Here is a 17,405-nt window from a genome sequence, read left to right on the forward strand (position 1 = left end):
AATAGATGAATATGTGGAAGGGAGAGGGGAGAAGAGAGGGAAATAAACCACAAGAGACTCTTAATGATAAAGAACAAACTATGGTTTGACAGAGGGAGGTGGGTGGGAGATGGACTAGACGGGATATGGTACTAAGGAGGGTGCTTGTTGTGACGAGCACTGGGTGTTGTAGGTAAGTGAAGAATCACTGAATTCCACTCCTGAAGCCAAAATTGCACTAAAATTTAAATTTAAAATAAGTTTTAAAATTTTAATTAAAAGTAACATATTATGGCCCACACCCTCTAAAATTACTTGTGACATTTTTATATTCCAAAATTTCCCTGGTAAATATGTTAATGAAAAAAGTTTTTGCATTTGTATAATAATGAAAACCTTTTCTTATCTTTCTTTTATTTGAAATTCCTGATTAACTTTATTTGCCAAGCACTGTAAGTGTTTTTATGCATTCCCATCTCACTTTCCCCAACCCCCTTGATACTTAAGTATATCAGTCAATGCTCTGAAAGACTAAAATTCTATTATTTGGCATCCACCTATGTCTTATTTACTATTAATATAAAATTCTAGTTAACTTAGACACAAATTCCACTTTAATATCTGTACAAAAGGATGACAATAATTGCCTAGAGTCAAGAAATACAGTTTTTTTTTTTTTGATATTTTGTCTTTATCACCTCTGTTCAAAGCCTGAAACAGTGCCAAATACAATAGCATCAGATTTTGTACAGAATACTTCTTTTCTAGTTTATCCACATTTATTATTTTTATTATTATTTTTTGTACAAAATACTTTTAATGGTTAGAAAAATTCCAGCTTTCAGGGTGCCTGTGTGCCTCAGTTGGTTAAGCATCCAACTTTAGCTCAGGTCATGTTCTCACGGTCTGTGAATTCGAGCCCCACATCAGGCTCTGTGCTGACAGTTCAGAGCCTGGAGCCTGCTTCAGATTCTGTGTCTTCCTCTCTCTCTGCCCCTCCCCAGCTCATGCTCTGTCTCTCTCTGTCTCTCAAAAATGAATACACATTTAAAAATTGTTTTAAAAATTCCAGCTTTCTTATTCATTCATTCATTCATTCTTATTGTTGTACAACTGATGCAGCTTTCTTCAGTAATTTCCAAATATGATTCAAACCCAAATGATTAACTCCATAAAAAGATACAAACTTTACTTTTCATTAATAATTCTGAAAGAGATTATCCTTCATAAAGTTACCTTATAAAATAATCCAGTGATTACAATATTTTGCTTTGATAATATATTCCATAGAACATAAGAATATACTCACTGGAAGGCTTAGGAATTCATTAAAGTAGTCCACAAGGAAATCATCTGTTGCCAAAGAATCTTCCTGAAAAAATATAAAACACAATATTATGCTTATACTGAGATGTTTTAAAACATGCCAATATTATTCTCTAATTCTGCTTATCAAAAGATTATAATGTAGATCCTCAGATCTTTTTCAGTCTGTCAACAGCAAGTGCTCACTATAAATAGAACACAGTGCTACAATCTCTGGAGGAAAGAAAGAAGAAAACAGAATGGAGCACACTCTTAAAAGATTTTGTCAGTATGCCTAGCTGGAAAACAGAACACATGAAAAATATAGCACAGCACTTAAATGAAATATAGTACAAAACTCAACACAAGGTAAATTTCCTACAGACGTATTTTTATACACTTATGTATATGATATTTATTTATATTATATTAAATATATTTCATTACAATAATGGCAGAATCAATACAGAACCGTGTTTGAAGTTAAAATGAAATTCAGAATGTAAATTTCTTAAATTGCCTAATGGAAGTGATAAACTAAGTAAAGAAAATATTCTACCGCTTCCTCCCCAGAATGAGACAGCTTTAGTAATCTGACAGTTAGTAATTTGCATGAAGAAACTTTGACAATGCATGTGTTCTAAGCATAAAGATTGTATATATTTTTTCCATAACTATCTCACCCACCAACATAGCCACTTTTAAAACTGGCAAAATTGGAAAGCCCCTGCCAAGAACAAATTTTCTCTTCCAAATAAAACACCTTATTTTATTAGCAATTGTTTCCATTGTGTCAAAAGCATATCATGGCATACTCTGCTATACAGTACATGTGTTTATTTTGTTATTCATAATTATATTTCCACTTTGCAAATCTAACATGAAAGTTGACAATATGACACAATGCTATTATTTCCATATGGCTGATTATTTTCTTCTTATATTGGCCAATTTTTAAAATTTGTTGAAGTATAGTGTTGCAGTGTAAGGAAGATACTCTAGCATATTGACTTGGAAAATAGATTTTGCAGGGTAATTTCTCTAAGTATTTGTAGTACAATTAGTATAGAGTTATAAATAACCACTTACAGGATTTACATCAAGGAACGTACTAAAAATCTGAACTTTAAAACTAAGGATTTAGCTTACTAAAAATCTCAACTGATTAAAACAACAACACACTTAGCATCTCATAAACCATCTACATTCATAGTGGTACCTCAATAATATATTCTCAAAGTTCTGACTGGCGAAGATTTAACAAAGCAGAGCAAGGCTGATAGAGGTGATATACAGCTAATAAGCTTTCAAATTTTACCTTTCAAAGTTACTTTAATTTTCTGGACTTTATTTAGTGAACTATCTACTTTCTGCTAAGTCTTAAGAGAAATCAACTGAATTTAATAAATATTTTTAGGATCTCCTAGATGGAGGGCACTGTCCCACAGTAAGGGTGGCCAAATTTTGTACTACTGGGCTCATGATCAAAAATCCTCAGATGGGAAGCATGAGTATTTTAATTAATAACAGTAAGGGAGTACTGTCCCTTACTAATTTTTCTAAAATAGCACCTTATTTTTAAATTTTACCTATCAAACAGAATGTGCATTTCACAGAGTCAGGTGCACCTAAATATTGCTAGAATATGGCCAGTCACATGGCCACAAATTTCTAGATAATCCTCAGACTCATATATTCATTTCCAGTTGCCTCACCCTTCTCAGAGATTGTAACTCAATGAGTTCCAAACTATCTATGATGAAGTAGCTGTTTTGTTTTGTGTGTTTCCTAAGTTTCAGACAAATAACCTATAAAATACAATAAGAATGAATTACTAGAAAATGAAATAAAAGATACGCATAATACAAAAGCCCAATGGTTTATTACTAAATTCAGTAGATACAAACAGACTCTGTCAACATACCATAAAGTTTTTACATGTTTGCTCTCGACTTCTGAACTCATCTCAACAAGGACTGATGAGAGTTTCAGGCAGCTCTGGTCGACAAACCCTCATCAAGTAGCACTGCCCTACCTGGTGAACAGTTTGCTTCCAGCAACCTCAGGTGCCCTGAAACTGAACCACACTGATAGGGCATTTCTCTGGCGTTCGGTCACATCCTCAGGTTTGCATTTCCAACCATAGAAACTCCAAGTATTCACAAACATCAAAATCTGTATTTCTTTTCTGAAGCTGTATCTTGCTTTCTCCCCATATGAAATATCAGCACTTCTGCTGCTACTAGGGAAGTTCTGCAAGGGAAATAAGCATGGTCTCCAAGTGCCGACTCAGTTCTCCTGTTGCACTTCAATGGGAAGGCCTGCACGTCTCTAAATAAATGAGCGTATCTTCCCACTGAAGCTTCTAGTCCAACATGTTCAGATAGTTTGTCATATCAGTGAGCCAATGAGGATCTTTATGAAACCCTTTACGTATTATTTATTTATCCTTATTTATTAAGGATCTTCATAAACACTTTATTCTCAAAACGCTTCATTTAAAAAAGGCCTTGATCTAAAGAAACTTACTCTTTGTAAGTTTCCACAATCTAGTCACACGGCTGTATTAAAATGAACTAAGTCGCCATGCTTGGGATTAATATATTCCAAATAACCAATAAACTGGTGATGGTTATTAATGGCACAATCAAGAAGAAAACTGAGTTACAATCAATTCCTCCATTACATCATTCCATGAACCTGACTGCAAACTTTGCAGCACAGATTCTCTGCTGAATGATGCAATGGAAGGTAGGAACATTTTTTCAGAATTGAATACACACTTGAAACCTGTTTTTTCATGTATTACAGGTGTGCCATCTGTGAAAGTGAAGTCAGCTTTTCCGTTTTTAGTCCAGACTTCTCAAATTTCTTCCTGAAAGAGGGTTAAGCAAAATAGTTTATATGTGCTGGCTAATTATGGTAGACAAAAAATTTTTTGCTTAGGAATTTATTTTGCTGAGCCCTCAAATCAGATAAACTACAATTAGTTCACCACTCTAAAACAGGCAAGATATACAAAGAAGACCTTGTAAACAAGGAAGATGAAGTAAGATATACATAGACATAAACCATAGTCCACCAAAGAATATGATACATGCCAAAAGAAAATTATAGTATTAAATGTTTCCTCTCAAAAGAAGGAGATATTATCTGGTAGGAGGAATCAGAAGAGACTCAAGTGGAGAAAATGGCATTTGAAGTAACTTCAATTCTATAATTAGAAATACATAAATGAGAAGCAACAATGCGAAGCACAGAGAGAAATGCATGAGCAAAGCAACGTGGAAATCAAAACACAGTAAAAGTGATCACGGTTAGCTAATGGCAGAAGTAGAAAAATAATCCATGTTTCCAACTTCATTTCCAGCCGTTCCCACATTACACCAAAGCTATTCATCTAATATCCAATGCTGAATCCTATACTGACACACCTTAGATTAGGAATGCTATCATCAGTCAGTGAATAAGACAGACCGTATTTCAAAAATTACAGCCATCAGGATGCACCTATTTTTATTGTTTCTTCCTAAATTACACATGATCTTTCTTTTCTCCTTTCCAAACAAGCCAATCACTAGACCAGAGCTTCTCACTAGGGGAAGACAATGGAGTTCAACGGGTCAAATGAAAGTGGACCTCTTCAGCCTTCAAGGCAACCAGGCACAGCCAGGAATGGCTGGGGCTCCCAGGATGGTGACTCAAGGTTGTGAGCAACCTTGTTTGGTACTCCTCATGTCCATCTTCCTCCCCTGGATAAAGTGATTTATGAGTCACATTCCACACCCACTGCTCCTCTGTAAGACACTAAGCAAAGCCAACGAGTTGCTCAAGCCCCTGGACATAGATTTATTAGCTATGTGCAGAGCATACACTGTCCCATGGAGCTCCCAGAAGAGTTTCTTTTAGATGTCCAAGAAAACAGCACAAGACAAAGGTGCTGACAGCTTGGAGGAAAGGGGGAAGGGAGATCCCGGAAGGCTACAGATGACAGCTCCAAATCTCTGCCTTCACATATATCAGATATTTCTGTCCACTGGTAACCGATGTATGCCTGTAGTAGTATCCAAGCTAGATATAAGGTGATCAGTCAAAAAACGTATGCATATCCTGCAACACAGACTTTCATCATTACTTTGAAATATTTGATATGAAACATTTTATTGATTTGTTTCTTTTTATTTTTACTTTTATTTATTTTTGAGAGAGAGAGAGAGTGAAAGCAGGGGAGGGGCAGAGAGAGAAGGAGGCACAGAATCCGAAGCAGGCTCCAGGCTCTGAGTTGTTAACACAGAGCCTGACTTGGGGCTTGAACTCACAAACCTGTGAGATCATGACCTGAGCTGAAGTCAGATGCTTAACTGACTGAGCCACCTAGGCACCCCACATTTTATTGATTTCTAAATCTATTTCTTTATCCTAAGAAATATTAACTTTGTGTTTGTCATGAAAAAAAGAACTATTAAATTTTAATCTCAACTCTTGCAATTTTAAATGGTTACAAAAATTGTCTAAAAATTTTTAACTCTTATTGGGTGATACAGTTTTTTACCAATAGAGACTATTCAAGAATTATAAGGGATCACCATTAAAAAGTCTTGATTAGTAATTGCATAGTCATTTCAACTATAAAACTTGATATTAAAAAGTTACCTACACCTGGGGCGCCTGGGTGGCGCAGTCGGTTAAGCGTCCGACTTCAGCCAGGTCACGATCTCGCGGTCCGTGAGTTCGAGCCCCGCGTCAGGCTCTGGGCTGATGGCTCAGAGCCTGGAGGCTGTTTCCGATTCTGTGTCTCCCTCTCTCTCTGCCCCTCCCCCGTTCATGCTCTGTCTCTCTCTGTTCCAAAAATAAATAAACGTTGAAAAAAAAAAAATTAAAAAAAAAAAAAAAAGTTACCTACATCCAAAAAGGAAATTAAGAAAATAATTCCATTTACAAAGAATTTACTGAAAAGAAGTTAGAGAAGATATAAGTACATGGAAAGACATACCATGTTCATGAATTGGAAGCAATATTGTTAAAATGACAATCCACCCAAAGCAATCTACAGATTTAATACAATCTCCACCAAAATCCCAATAACATTATTTTTATTTATTTATTTTTTTTGCATAAATAGAAAAACTCATCCTAGGGGTGGCTGGGTGGCTCAGTCAGTTAAACGTCTGACTCTTGGTTTTGGCTCAGGTCATGATCTCATGGTTTATAAGTTCAAGCTCCACATTGGACTCTGTGCTGACAGTGTGAAGCCTGCTTGGAATTCTCTCTTGTCCCCCCCCCCCCACCCCCCACGCCCCTCCCATGTCTCTCTCTCACTCTCTTTCTCTCTGTCTCTCTCAAAATAAGTGGATAAACATTAAAAAAATAATAAAGATTTTAAAAAAGGAAGAAAAACTCATTCTAAAACTCATATGGAATTTCAAGGGACCTTAAATACCCAAAACCACCTTGAAAAAGAACAAAGTTGGAGGACTCCTATATCCTGATTTCAAAGCTTACTATAAAACTAAAGTAGTCAAAACAGTATGGCATAAAGACAGACTTACAGACTACTGGAATAGAATAATGCCCATAAATAAATCTTCTCATACATGATCAAATGATTTTCAACAAGGATACTAAGACCATTCAGTGAGGAAAGGACATTCTTTTTCAACAAACGGTGCTAAGAAAACTTAATGACATTGGACCCTGACCTTGATGTTGGACCCTGACCTTATAACCATACACAAAAAATTAACTCAAAATGGATGAAAGACCCAAACATAAGAGTTAAAACTACAAAATATTTACAAAAAAATAAGGATAAATCTTCAAGAGCTTGTATTTGCCTGTGGATTCTTAGATATTACACCCAAAGCAGGAGCAACAAAAGAAAAAATAAATTGGGACTTTATAAAAATTTTTTAATTTTATGCATCAAAACCTTCTCTCAAGAAAGTGAAAAAACCTACAGAATGTGAGAAAATGTTTGCAAATCATATACATGATAAGCAAGAAAAAGATAAACAATCCAAATCTTCCATATGGGCAAAGGTCTTGAATAGACATTTCTATAAAGAAGACATTCAGGAGGGCCTGGGTGGCTCAGTCAGTTAAGTGGCCGACTTCAGCTCAGGTCATGATCTCACAGTGTGTGAGTTTGAGCCCCGCATCAGGCTTTGTGCTGACAGCTCAGAGCCTGGAGCCTGCTTCAGATTCTGTGTCTCCCTCTCTCTCTGCCCCTCTCCTGTTTGCCCTCTGTCTCTGTCTCTCTCTCTCAAAAATAATAAACATTAAAAAAAAAGAAGACATTCAAATAGTGAAAAAGCATGTGAAAGGATGCTCAACATCAATAGCAATAAAAGAAATGAAAGGCAAAACCACAATGAGATATCACTTCACATCTATTTTTAAAAAAAAAAAAAGGAAAATAACAAGTATTGGTGAGGATGTGGAGAAATTGGAACTCTTGTACATTGCTGGTGGGAATGTGAAATGGTGCAGCTGCCGTGCAACACAAAATGGCAATTCATCAAAAAAGTAAAACATATAATTACCATATGACCCAGCAGAAGGGGGCTTCTGGGTATAGGCCCTAAAGAACTGAAAAGCAGGGACCCAAACAGAATTTTCTACACCCATGTTCACAGCAGCATTATTCAAAATAGCCAAAAGGTGGAAATAACTCAAATGCCCATTGACATATGAAAGAATAAACAAAATATGGTAAATACACACATGAAATATTACTCAGCCTTAAAAAGGAATGAAATTCCAGGGCACCTGGCCGGCTCAGTTGTTAAGCATCTGACTTCGGCTCAGGTCATGATCTCACAGTTCATCAGTTAGAGTCCCACATCAGGTAAATTTGAGCCCTACATCGGGTGAACATGAGCCCTGCATCAGGTGAGCTCGAGCCCCACTTCATATAAAACACGAGCCCCAGCTGAGCCCCACTTCTCTCTCTCTCTCTCTCTCTCTGCATCTCAAGAGATTCTCTTTCTCTCTCTCTCTCTCTGCTCCTCTCTCACTTGCGCCCTCTCTCAAAAAAAAAAAAAAAAAAAGGAATGAAATTCTGATACATACAACAACATGGATGACCCCTGAAAATGTTATGCTAAGTAAAACAAGCCAGACATGAAAGGGCAAATACTGTATGATTCCACTTATATGAGGTACCTAGAATAGTCAAATCTGTAAAGACAGAAAGTAGAATAATGGTAACCAGGAGTTATGGGAGGGGTAATGGGAAGTTACTGTCTAATGAATACAGAGTTTCAGTTTGGGAAGATGAAAAACTTGTGGACGTGGATAGTGGGGAATACCGTACCACAGTGTGAAGGTGCTCGATGCCACTGAATTGTACACTTCAAAATGGCAGGTAAATTAAATTTTATGTTTTACCACAATAAAAGGTATGCACACACCAGAATCACTCAACAACATGGATGAATCTTAATAACATTATGCTGAGCAAAAGACTTGCACAAAAGAAAACTAACTGTATGATTCTATTTATATGAAGTTAAATCTAAGTAAAATCTATAATCTATGCTACTAATCTATGGTGAAACATAGGACAGTAGTTGTCTTAGGGGAGTGGAGGCAAAAGAAATTAGGAAGAGGCTTGAAGAGACTTTATAAGATTATAGAAATGTTCTATATATTAATGAATGTTTGGATTACATCGTTGGATACACTTCTCAAAATTCATCAAATGGTACCCTTAAAAAAATTTTTTTTAAAAACCTTTTTTACATTTATTTATTTTTGAGAGACAGAGCACAAGCAGGGGATGGGCAGAGAGAGAAGGAGACATGAATCCAAAGCAGGCTCCAGGCTCCGAGGTCCACACAGAGCCCAACACAGGGCTTAAACTCACAAACCGCAAGATCATGACCTGAGCCGAAGTTGGCCGCTCAACCGACTGAGCCACCCAGGCACCCCCCCCTTAAATTTTTTTCTATTTCATTGTGCGTAAATTTTACATCAACAAAAGAACCCCACAAACTAATACAAAACAGTAGTTTATGATATTCATGCTTAGAAATTCCTGCTTAGAAATGTTTAGGGTTGATATGTATCATGTGGATACCTGCAACTTACTTTGAAACATATTTTAAAAGTGGATTGATGGATAGATGGCATGGTGGACAGGATAGAAACACATAAAACCAAATGTAGCAAAACGTTAATAACTGTGAAATCTTAGTGGTGAGTATATAGGTGTTCACTATACAAGTCTTGCAACTTTCTCATATGTTTAAAGTTTTTCATAATAAAATGGAGGGGGGAGTTACGTACAAGGAAACAATGTCAAGGTTCTTGGCACCTTATGGATGATCAGCCTTCTTAGCCTCCTGTGTACTAAATGACACATCCCAAATCACTATCACCACCTCTAGAATAAGCCCCTGGACATGTGATCATCTTCTGACCACTACCCTGGGATCCCATCCACTAAGGGTCAGACCTAGGACCTCTGCTTCACCCTGCTGTCCATAACATGCCAAACCTTATCTTCCCTACCCCTCCTTACCCACACCACACTATGAATCAGTCTTTCTGATCACATTTCAATTAATACAAGAGATCTACCTGCCCCCCAACCCCCAACCCTTTTCTATCACAAAAAGAGTTTATAATGAATGCAATTTGGCTACTGCCCAGCTGTCCAGCTTCAACTCATACCACCATGCTTCAGTCATAGCAATTTTTTTTACAGTTCTACACCTTTGCACATGCTGATTATTCTACCTAGAAAAAAAAAATTTTTTTTTGCCTTATTCTCCTGCCTACCCTTTTTCTTCCCCGAAGTCTAGAGTAGTGGTCACCTATTTTCCCCTATCACAACCTTTAACACTTCACACTAAAATTGTCTGTTTACACGTCCCACCCACTGGATTGTGAACTTCTGGAAGAAAAAGGTTCTTTTTTATTCACTTTTTCGATTCCCAATGCTTTTAGATAATAGATAATTACAACATTTTTGTTGAATGAATGCTTGAATGATTACATTAAGGATATGAAAGCTGAAAAGACTGGTAGCCTAATAAAGACTCTAGTAAAACAATATCACTAAAATAAAAAGGAGAGATATTACAAAAAGAGGAAAAGAGTCAGATAAGGAGAACACAAGGAGAAACACACTCCACAAGGTGGCTTGTTGAAAGTGCACCCTGCTTACCATCAAAGCATTTGGGGAAATTTAAGAACTCGTGGCGTATTTCTCAGACCCATCTGGTTCACAAAATTGTACTGTATTATGAATGTAGTGTATGAAGGAGGCAGAAAATAAGGGTGTCTCATGCAATAAAGGCCAGAAGTATGGACCCTCCTCCTTTCATTCCTAACAGTTACCATCACAAATTTCAATCAGCATCTACTAGGCAACAGATTTCTGTTCTCACTCTCTCTACTGGAAGAAATTCTCAAAGATCTGGGGAAGATAAAGGAAGCTCTCAATTCCCTTTTATCCAGTTTCATCTCTAATCATACCTACTTGGCTTCAGTCAGTTCATTTGGCCAAATACCCTAAGGCTTTCTCCCTGTACAAAGGTCCTTACAACCTGATATTCTAATTTAAAAGAGAGAACCTCAGGGCGCCTAGGTGGCTCAGTGGGTTAAGTGCCTGACTCTTGATTCCAGCTCAGGCCATGATCTCACAGTCCATCAGCCGAAGCCCTGCATTGGGCTTCATGCTGTCAGCCTGGGATTCTCTCTCTCCCTCTCTCTCTGTCCCCCCCCTGCTTGTGCTCTCTCAAAAATAAGTAAAATTTTAAAAATGTATCACCTCTTCTTCCATCCCACACCTTACCCATGGGTAAAAAGTTTCCCTAAGTCCTAATGCACTTTTGATTCAAACCTCAAAATTCACACTTAAACATAAACTGCTTATCCTCTTATTGTTTCACATTAAAGGTCATCTCTCCAATCAGAAACTATACCACTTTTGGGAATACTAGTGGACAATGTGTGTCCCCAGTAGTGCCTAATAAAGCTGTAAGTGCAAGGAGTTGCTTAACAATATGCTTGGTCACTAACTTATTGGTGGAACTTCTAATGCAGTTTCTGCAGTTCCAGAAAGCATCAGAAATTCGATTCCAACCAGAGAACTGGACTCCATTGAGATGGAAGAATTCCAAACAGACTAACACTTTCCAAAGGACGTGCAGGACCTGTCTGTTTCCAAATGACTTCTTGGAAACACTTGTGGTGCACACTCTTAAGAAGAGAGAGGGAACCGAGGGGAAGGAATGGTGCCTATGTCTACCTGCTCCTGCCCTCCACCATTTCCATATAATGCCACCTCTGTGTGGACTTTAATTTCACTCGACCTATACAGACAGCATAATATGAAGCTGAACGAGCAAGATTAGCTAAAAATGAGTATCCTTCTTAATAAGTTAAATACGTAAATACTGCTTGAAGGTACAGTCCCTCTTGTTTTGATGGTAAAAATAAAGGGATCTGCTTTTCTTTTTTTTTTTAAATGGCATCTGCTTTTAAAATTAATGAAACTGTGGGCTTTATATATCAGAAAATCTTAAAAAAAAAAAAAAGAAATCATTGTACTACAAAATTTTTACTCTACAAAGACTGTTTTGAGTCATGACATGCCCGCCTGCATAGTTTCAAACAGTTTTGGGGGCACAAGAAAAAAATACGATTATTTTGGATTTAAGAGTCAAATAATTAAGTCTTTAATATGAATTTATTTTCTATTTTAAAGCTAAAAATAATTTAGGAGTCACTCTCACTTTAAACTTTCCTCAATGTATACCTAACACATAATCAAATCCCAATGTAACATAAAGCAGTCTGAACTCTACTTTTCTTGCTATGACAGATTTATATTTCAGTTTTTAGGGAATATAAAAATGAGAGAGGTTTGGATTAAGGGAAGGGATGAAAAGAAGCATTCACTTTATCACTTTCATTATTTGAAGTATTTATAACAATATTCATACATTGCTTATATAGTTAAAAATATACTCCCAGAGGAACTAAGGAGAAAATACAGTGTATTAAATTTCTTGTGTATATATTTTCCCTAACAGAAGTACCAAAAATCAAACAAATACAAAGTTAACAAAAATACTAAAGTAGAAAAATGCCACCAGAGAGGTGTTTAAGAAATATAGAATATAGGGGCTAGTGGGTGGCTCAGTCGGTTAAGCATCTGACTCTTGATTTTTGGCTCAGGTCATGATCTCATGGTTTTGTGAAATGGAGTCCCGTGTTGGGCTCTGCACTGACAGTGTGGAGACTGCTTGGGATTCTCTCTCTGCCTCTCTCTCTCAAAATAAATAAACATAAAAAAAAGAATTATAGAATATATATTAAATGAAACTTTTCAAAAAAAAAGTGAAGTATAGCATAACGTATAAAGAACCTGAATCACTATGTCGTACACCTGAGACTAATATGACATCGTGTGTCAACTACACTCTAAAAAGTTTTTAAGTAAACAAATAATAAAATTAAATTAAAATAAGTGAAACAAATCACACTAATTATCATGTATGAAGATATCCATCAACCAAAATTTATTAATCACCTAATAGTATATTCTGGACATTGTACTACACCCTCTAGGGAACGTGAAGATGTACTGAGACATAGTACCAGCCCTGTAATAGTTGCCAGTTTTGTTACGAAATTGCAAATTTTACATATGAATGTCAGGCAATGTGTCCCTGACCACAAATGATTTATCCTAACATAGTTATTCTGTCCTTTGAGGCTGAAGATCTCATGTAAGAGTTAACGTATTTTACAGATGTCCACAACAGCACTGTACTTTTTACAGCACTGATGGAGAAAATACAGTATGAAAAAAGTTCCTGTGAATATAGGAGCACTTTATAGTAGTATAGACTCTGTTGTCAATAATGGAAAAACGAGGGGCGCCTGGGTGGCTCAGTCGGTTAAGCGTCCGACTTCGGCTCAGGTCACGATCTCAAGGTGTGTGAGTTCGAGCCCCGCGTCGGGCTCTGTGCTGATGGCTCAGAGCCTGGAGCCTGCTTCCCAGTCTGTGTCTCCTGCTCTGTCTCTGCTCCTCCCCTGCTCATGCTCTCTCTCTGCCTCAAAAATAAATAAAAACATTTAAAAAAAATTTTTTTAAATAATGGAAAAACGAAGTAACACTATGATACAAGTTTATTTCTCTCATATAATCAAAAGCAGTTCAGGACTGGCCGTCTCAAACAGCAGGTGCTCAGGTCCCTATGACCGTATGATGGAGGATCTGCTGTCCTCTGGACACCACTTCGAACTCATGATCCCAGCTGACTGCTTCAGCTCCAGCATCACATCCTCATTCCAGCCAGCAGGAAAGAAGAAAAACGGCATGTTCTCTCCTTTTACATTATGTGAGTGTTAGAGTCAGAGTGACTCAGATTCTAACCATGGCTTGACCAGGTACTAGCTGTGTGACCTATTTAGGGGTGAGTTATTTAATCTCTATAAACCTCAGCTTTCCAGAATTAGGACCCGACACTTCTGCTTACATTCCATTGACCACAATTTGGTTACATAACCACATTTAGCTGTAAGGAACACTAGAAAATGTAGTCTAAAATGGAGAGCAGTGTATCTCTTATATACTGTGGAAGAGGGTAGAATCAATTTAGGGGAACTAGAGAGCTCTGTCACATTATCTTTCTATAAAATAAAATAAAATAATATTTTAATATTTTTTAAATTAATAATTTAAAATTAATAATAAAAGAAAAAATATTTTCACACTTTTGAAAAAACAGAGGTAAATACATGTACAAGGTGTGAATTATTTCACCTATAGATAATGCTTGGTGAGCACATGAATTTGGGGAGCTGGTCACAAACTGGTCCCTACCACGAGCTGCACAGAGTTCAAAGGCAGTCCAAATGATCTGAGGTTGGACAGGTTTCACAGAGGAGATGAACTGGACCCTGAAGGGTGTGCAAGACTGGGAAAGAGAGGGGGAGGGTAACCAAGACAGAACTCCGCAGCAAAGGCAAGAAGGGCAGTTTGGCCGGGGCAGAAGGTATGTGGACATACTCTATAATCCCCCAAACAGTATGACATTATCTACCACACAGAAAGTAGTGGGAAGGAAGGTTTAAAAAGGCTGAAAAGTTATATAGGGACACATTGCCTGACATTCACATGTAATATAGAAAATACTGTGAGTGCCAAAGGGAGGTGTTTGACATTCTGGCTCTGCCAGTTATTAGATGTGTGGCCTCAGGCCAAGTTGGTTAGCACTGTGGACTTGAACTTCCTCGCCTGTGAAATGTGGGTGATAATAACCACCCAATGGAGTTGTTCTGAGGTTAAATACTACATAGTCAGCATTCAATAAACAGTAGGATTCATAAAAGAGCTGAGTCATTAAGTAATACGGTAATTTTTTTTAGAGTTCATAGCAATCTTTCAGCCAGGGTAGGAGGGATGGGAGAAGGAAAATGTAAAGGTAGACAGAGCAAAGAAATATCATCCAGCACAGTCAATGCTCAGGAGTTTGCACTTTAAGCTTCAGGCCAAGAAAAACTGGAGTTGACAGAAGGACTATTGGAGGCAGTGATATCAGTTAGGACAACTGCCAAAGTCCAGGCCCAGGGATAAGGGCCTGAAATAAGACAGTAGCTGTGAGGATGGAGAAAAATATCTGGCTATGAAAGAACTTGGTAAATGATTGCAGGCAGGAGGTGAAGAAACGGGAAGAAAGGTTCTGGCTTGGATGACTGAATGGCCAGTGGTACCATTCACCAAAACAAGAAAAAGAGGAAGAAAACCAGCATGGGGCGCAGGGGAGCAGAGAGGTGAGTTCACCTGACCACACTCTTGAAAAACAGAGGTAAAGGGGCGCCTGGGTGGCTCAGTCGGTTAAGCAACTGACTTCGGCTCAGGTCATGATCTCACGGTTCGTGGGTTCAAGCCCCGCATCAGGCTCTGTGCTGACAGCTCAGAGCCAGGAGCCTGCTTCGGATTCTGTGTCTCCCTCTCTCTGCCCCTCCCCCACTTGTGTGCGCACGCGCTCTCTCTCTCTCTCTCAAAAATAAATAAAATGTAAAAAAAAGAAAAGAAAAAGAAAAACAGAGGTAAATATATGTGGAATGTGACTGTGGAGGTGAAATAGGGACATCCAGGTGATGAAGGTGCCTGATGACCCAACAGATATTGAGTTCTGGCATCAGAAAAGGTGCCTAGGCTGGAGATGTATAGATCTGGAAGCCCGGTGAAATAAGGGTGGCTAAAACTATAGAAGAAGTCCTCCAGAGAGAGCCTGTGGATCAGAATCCCGAAGAAGGTCAACGCTTTCGTGGGCAAAGAAAGAGAAGCCAGAAATGGGAACATCGACATGACAGATGGGACAACCGGGAGATGGTGGTAGCACAGACACCAAGAGAAAAAAGGGGTAGCTAATAAAGCCTTCTCCTAAGAGTTCCCAAATGGCTGCAAAGACCTGAAAAGGTCAGCAGCCTGCTCAAATGGTTAAGTGCAATGCTGCTGAGTGCCCCTCGGAGACTTGATGCTGGAATTGTATGGAAAAGATTGGCTCCAAGGGCGCCTGGGTGAGTCAGTCAATTAAGCATCAGACTCTTGATTTCAGCTCAGGTCATGATCTCACAGTCCATGAGTTGAAGCCCGTGTCAGGCTCTGTGCTGACAGCGCAGAGCCTGCTTGGGATTCTCTCTCTCCCTCTCTCTCTCTGCCCCTCCCTGGCTCTATCAAAATAAATAAATAAACTTAAAAAAAAAGAATATGAAAAAATGCCCAAAAAATAAAAAAGGAAAGAAAGAAAGAAAGAAAGAAAGAAAGAAAGAAAGAAAGAAAGATTGATTGGCTCGAGAAATGCTGACCTCCTGCTGGAATGTAGAATAGTTCTGGAAGCAGCTTAAAGAAATCTGCTACAACACAGGGTTACACCAAGGCAACGAGAAGATGGGTGGAGTTGCTGACATGCTTTTTGTGCCTCTATCCTGATGTCTGTCTGTCTCTCTCTCTCTCTCTCTCCGAAGTGGACCAACGGTGTGGAAGGGTGAAAATGGAAGGTGCTAGCAGATATAGCCTAAGCCCTAAGCTTAGCCTAAGCTTTTTGAGACTTATCTTCAGCATCTAGCACTGCACGGTGGATATAGAAGCACCAGTGTCTGTTGAATAAAAAGCCAAAAGCAAATAAGGTACTCGTCCAAGAAGAGAAATAAGTACCGGAGGACATAAGGAAATAACATTGAGAAACGGTGAAGAGAAGGAAAAATTTTTCTCTGCCCTTCATGGTCTTCCAGCTAGACTGAGAATTAAATTTACATGGGACAGATTAACAGAAGATCAGATTCAACAGTGTACATATGGGGAATTCACCAAGACGTGGAAATTCCAAAGACAGGCAAAATGAGGCATATAGGTCATTCTGAACTAAGAAGGGGGCACGGGTCTGGGACTTCAAAGGGAAAAAATGTAATTCACAGGAAAATGAAAAGGAGTAAATGTTTGGTAAACAAATGTGTCCTGGGGACACTTGGCAACCATGGGACGTAGAGGACTTTGATCAAACAGGCCTTGCTAGGTTCCTCCCTGTCTACCACACCTTGTTCATATCATAACGTAGTTCTTTGTGGTGATGGTTCCCTTCCTGGTGCAGGTCCTCTACCTAAATTCTTTTTAGGCTGTTGTGGGAGAGGTTAAGAGCTTTTCTTGAATCTGCTGGGTTTCAACTACTTTTTAACCCAAAATAATCTTCATGCCAAAGTGACCCATCTTGGAGCAGCCTATCCTTGGCCCCTTCAGTGGTTAGAGCTGTTGGAATCAAACTCAGACCTTAGCGGGGAAACAGGCATTGCTACCTCTTCTCTGTTCACCTTTGGGCAAGTTCCTTAAATACACAACAGGAATTACAATAGAACCCATCCTAGATATAGCACTCACCTAAATGACAAAGTAAATAATGTACTTACTTGTTACTACTCAACTCACCAGAAGTCTGACCTGAAAACATTTAGCACATTTTTATTTTTTTTTTTAAGTTTATTTATTTTGAGAGAGACAGACACAGCACAAGTGGGGGAGGGGTAGAGAGAGGAGAGAGTAAGAATCCCAAGCAGGCTCCGTGTTGCCACAACAGAGTTTGATGTGGGGCTTGAACCCA

General features: G+C 38.3%; 1 protein-coding gene across 11 annotated transcripts in view; it reads right to left on the bottom strand.

The window, feature by feature from the left end:
- RGS22 (regulator of G protein signaling 22) overlaps positions 1-17,405 on the bottom strand; it is a 141,853-nt gene that overhangs the window by 123,323 nt on the left and 1,125 nt on the right. For all 11 annotated transcript variants that reach the window (XM_053896495.1, XM_019467995.2, XM_053896497.1 and 8 more), the window contains exon 3: positions 1,289-1,351. In XM_053896495.1, coding sequence (XP_053752470.1) covers positions 1,289-1,351 — 63 coding nt within the window. The remainder of the gene's footprint in view (positions 1-1,288; positions 1,352-17,405) is intronic.

The sequence above is a fragment of the Panthera pardus genome, unplaced genomic scaffold (genome assembly GCF_024362965.1).
Source record: "Panthera pardus isolate Hobbes unplaced genomic scaffold, ASM2436296v1 HiC_scaffold_7, whole genome shotgun sequence".
Classification (NCBI taxonomy): domain Eukaryota; kingdom Metazoa; phylum Chordata; class Mammalia; order Carnivora; family Felidae; genus Panthera; species Panthera pardus.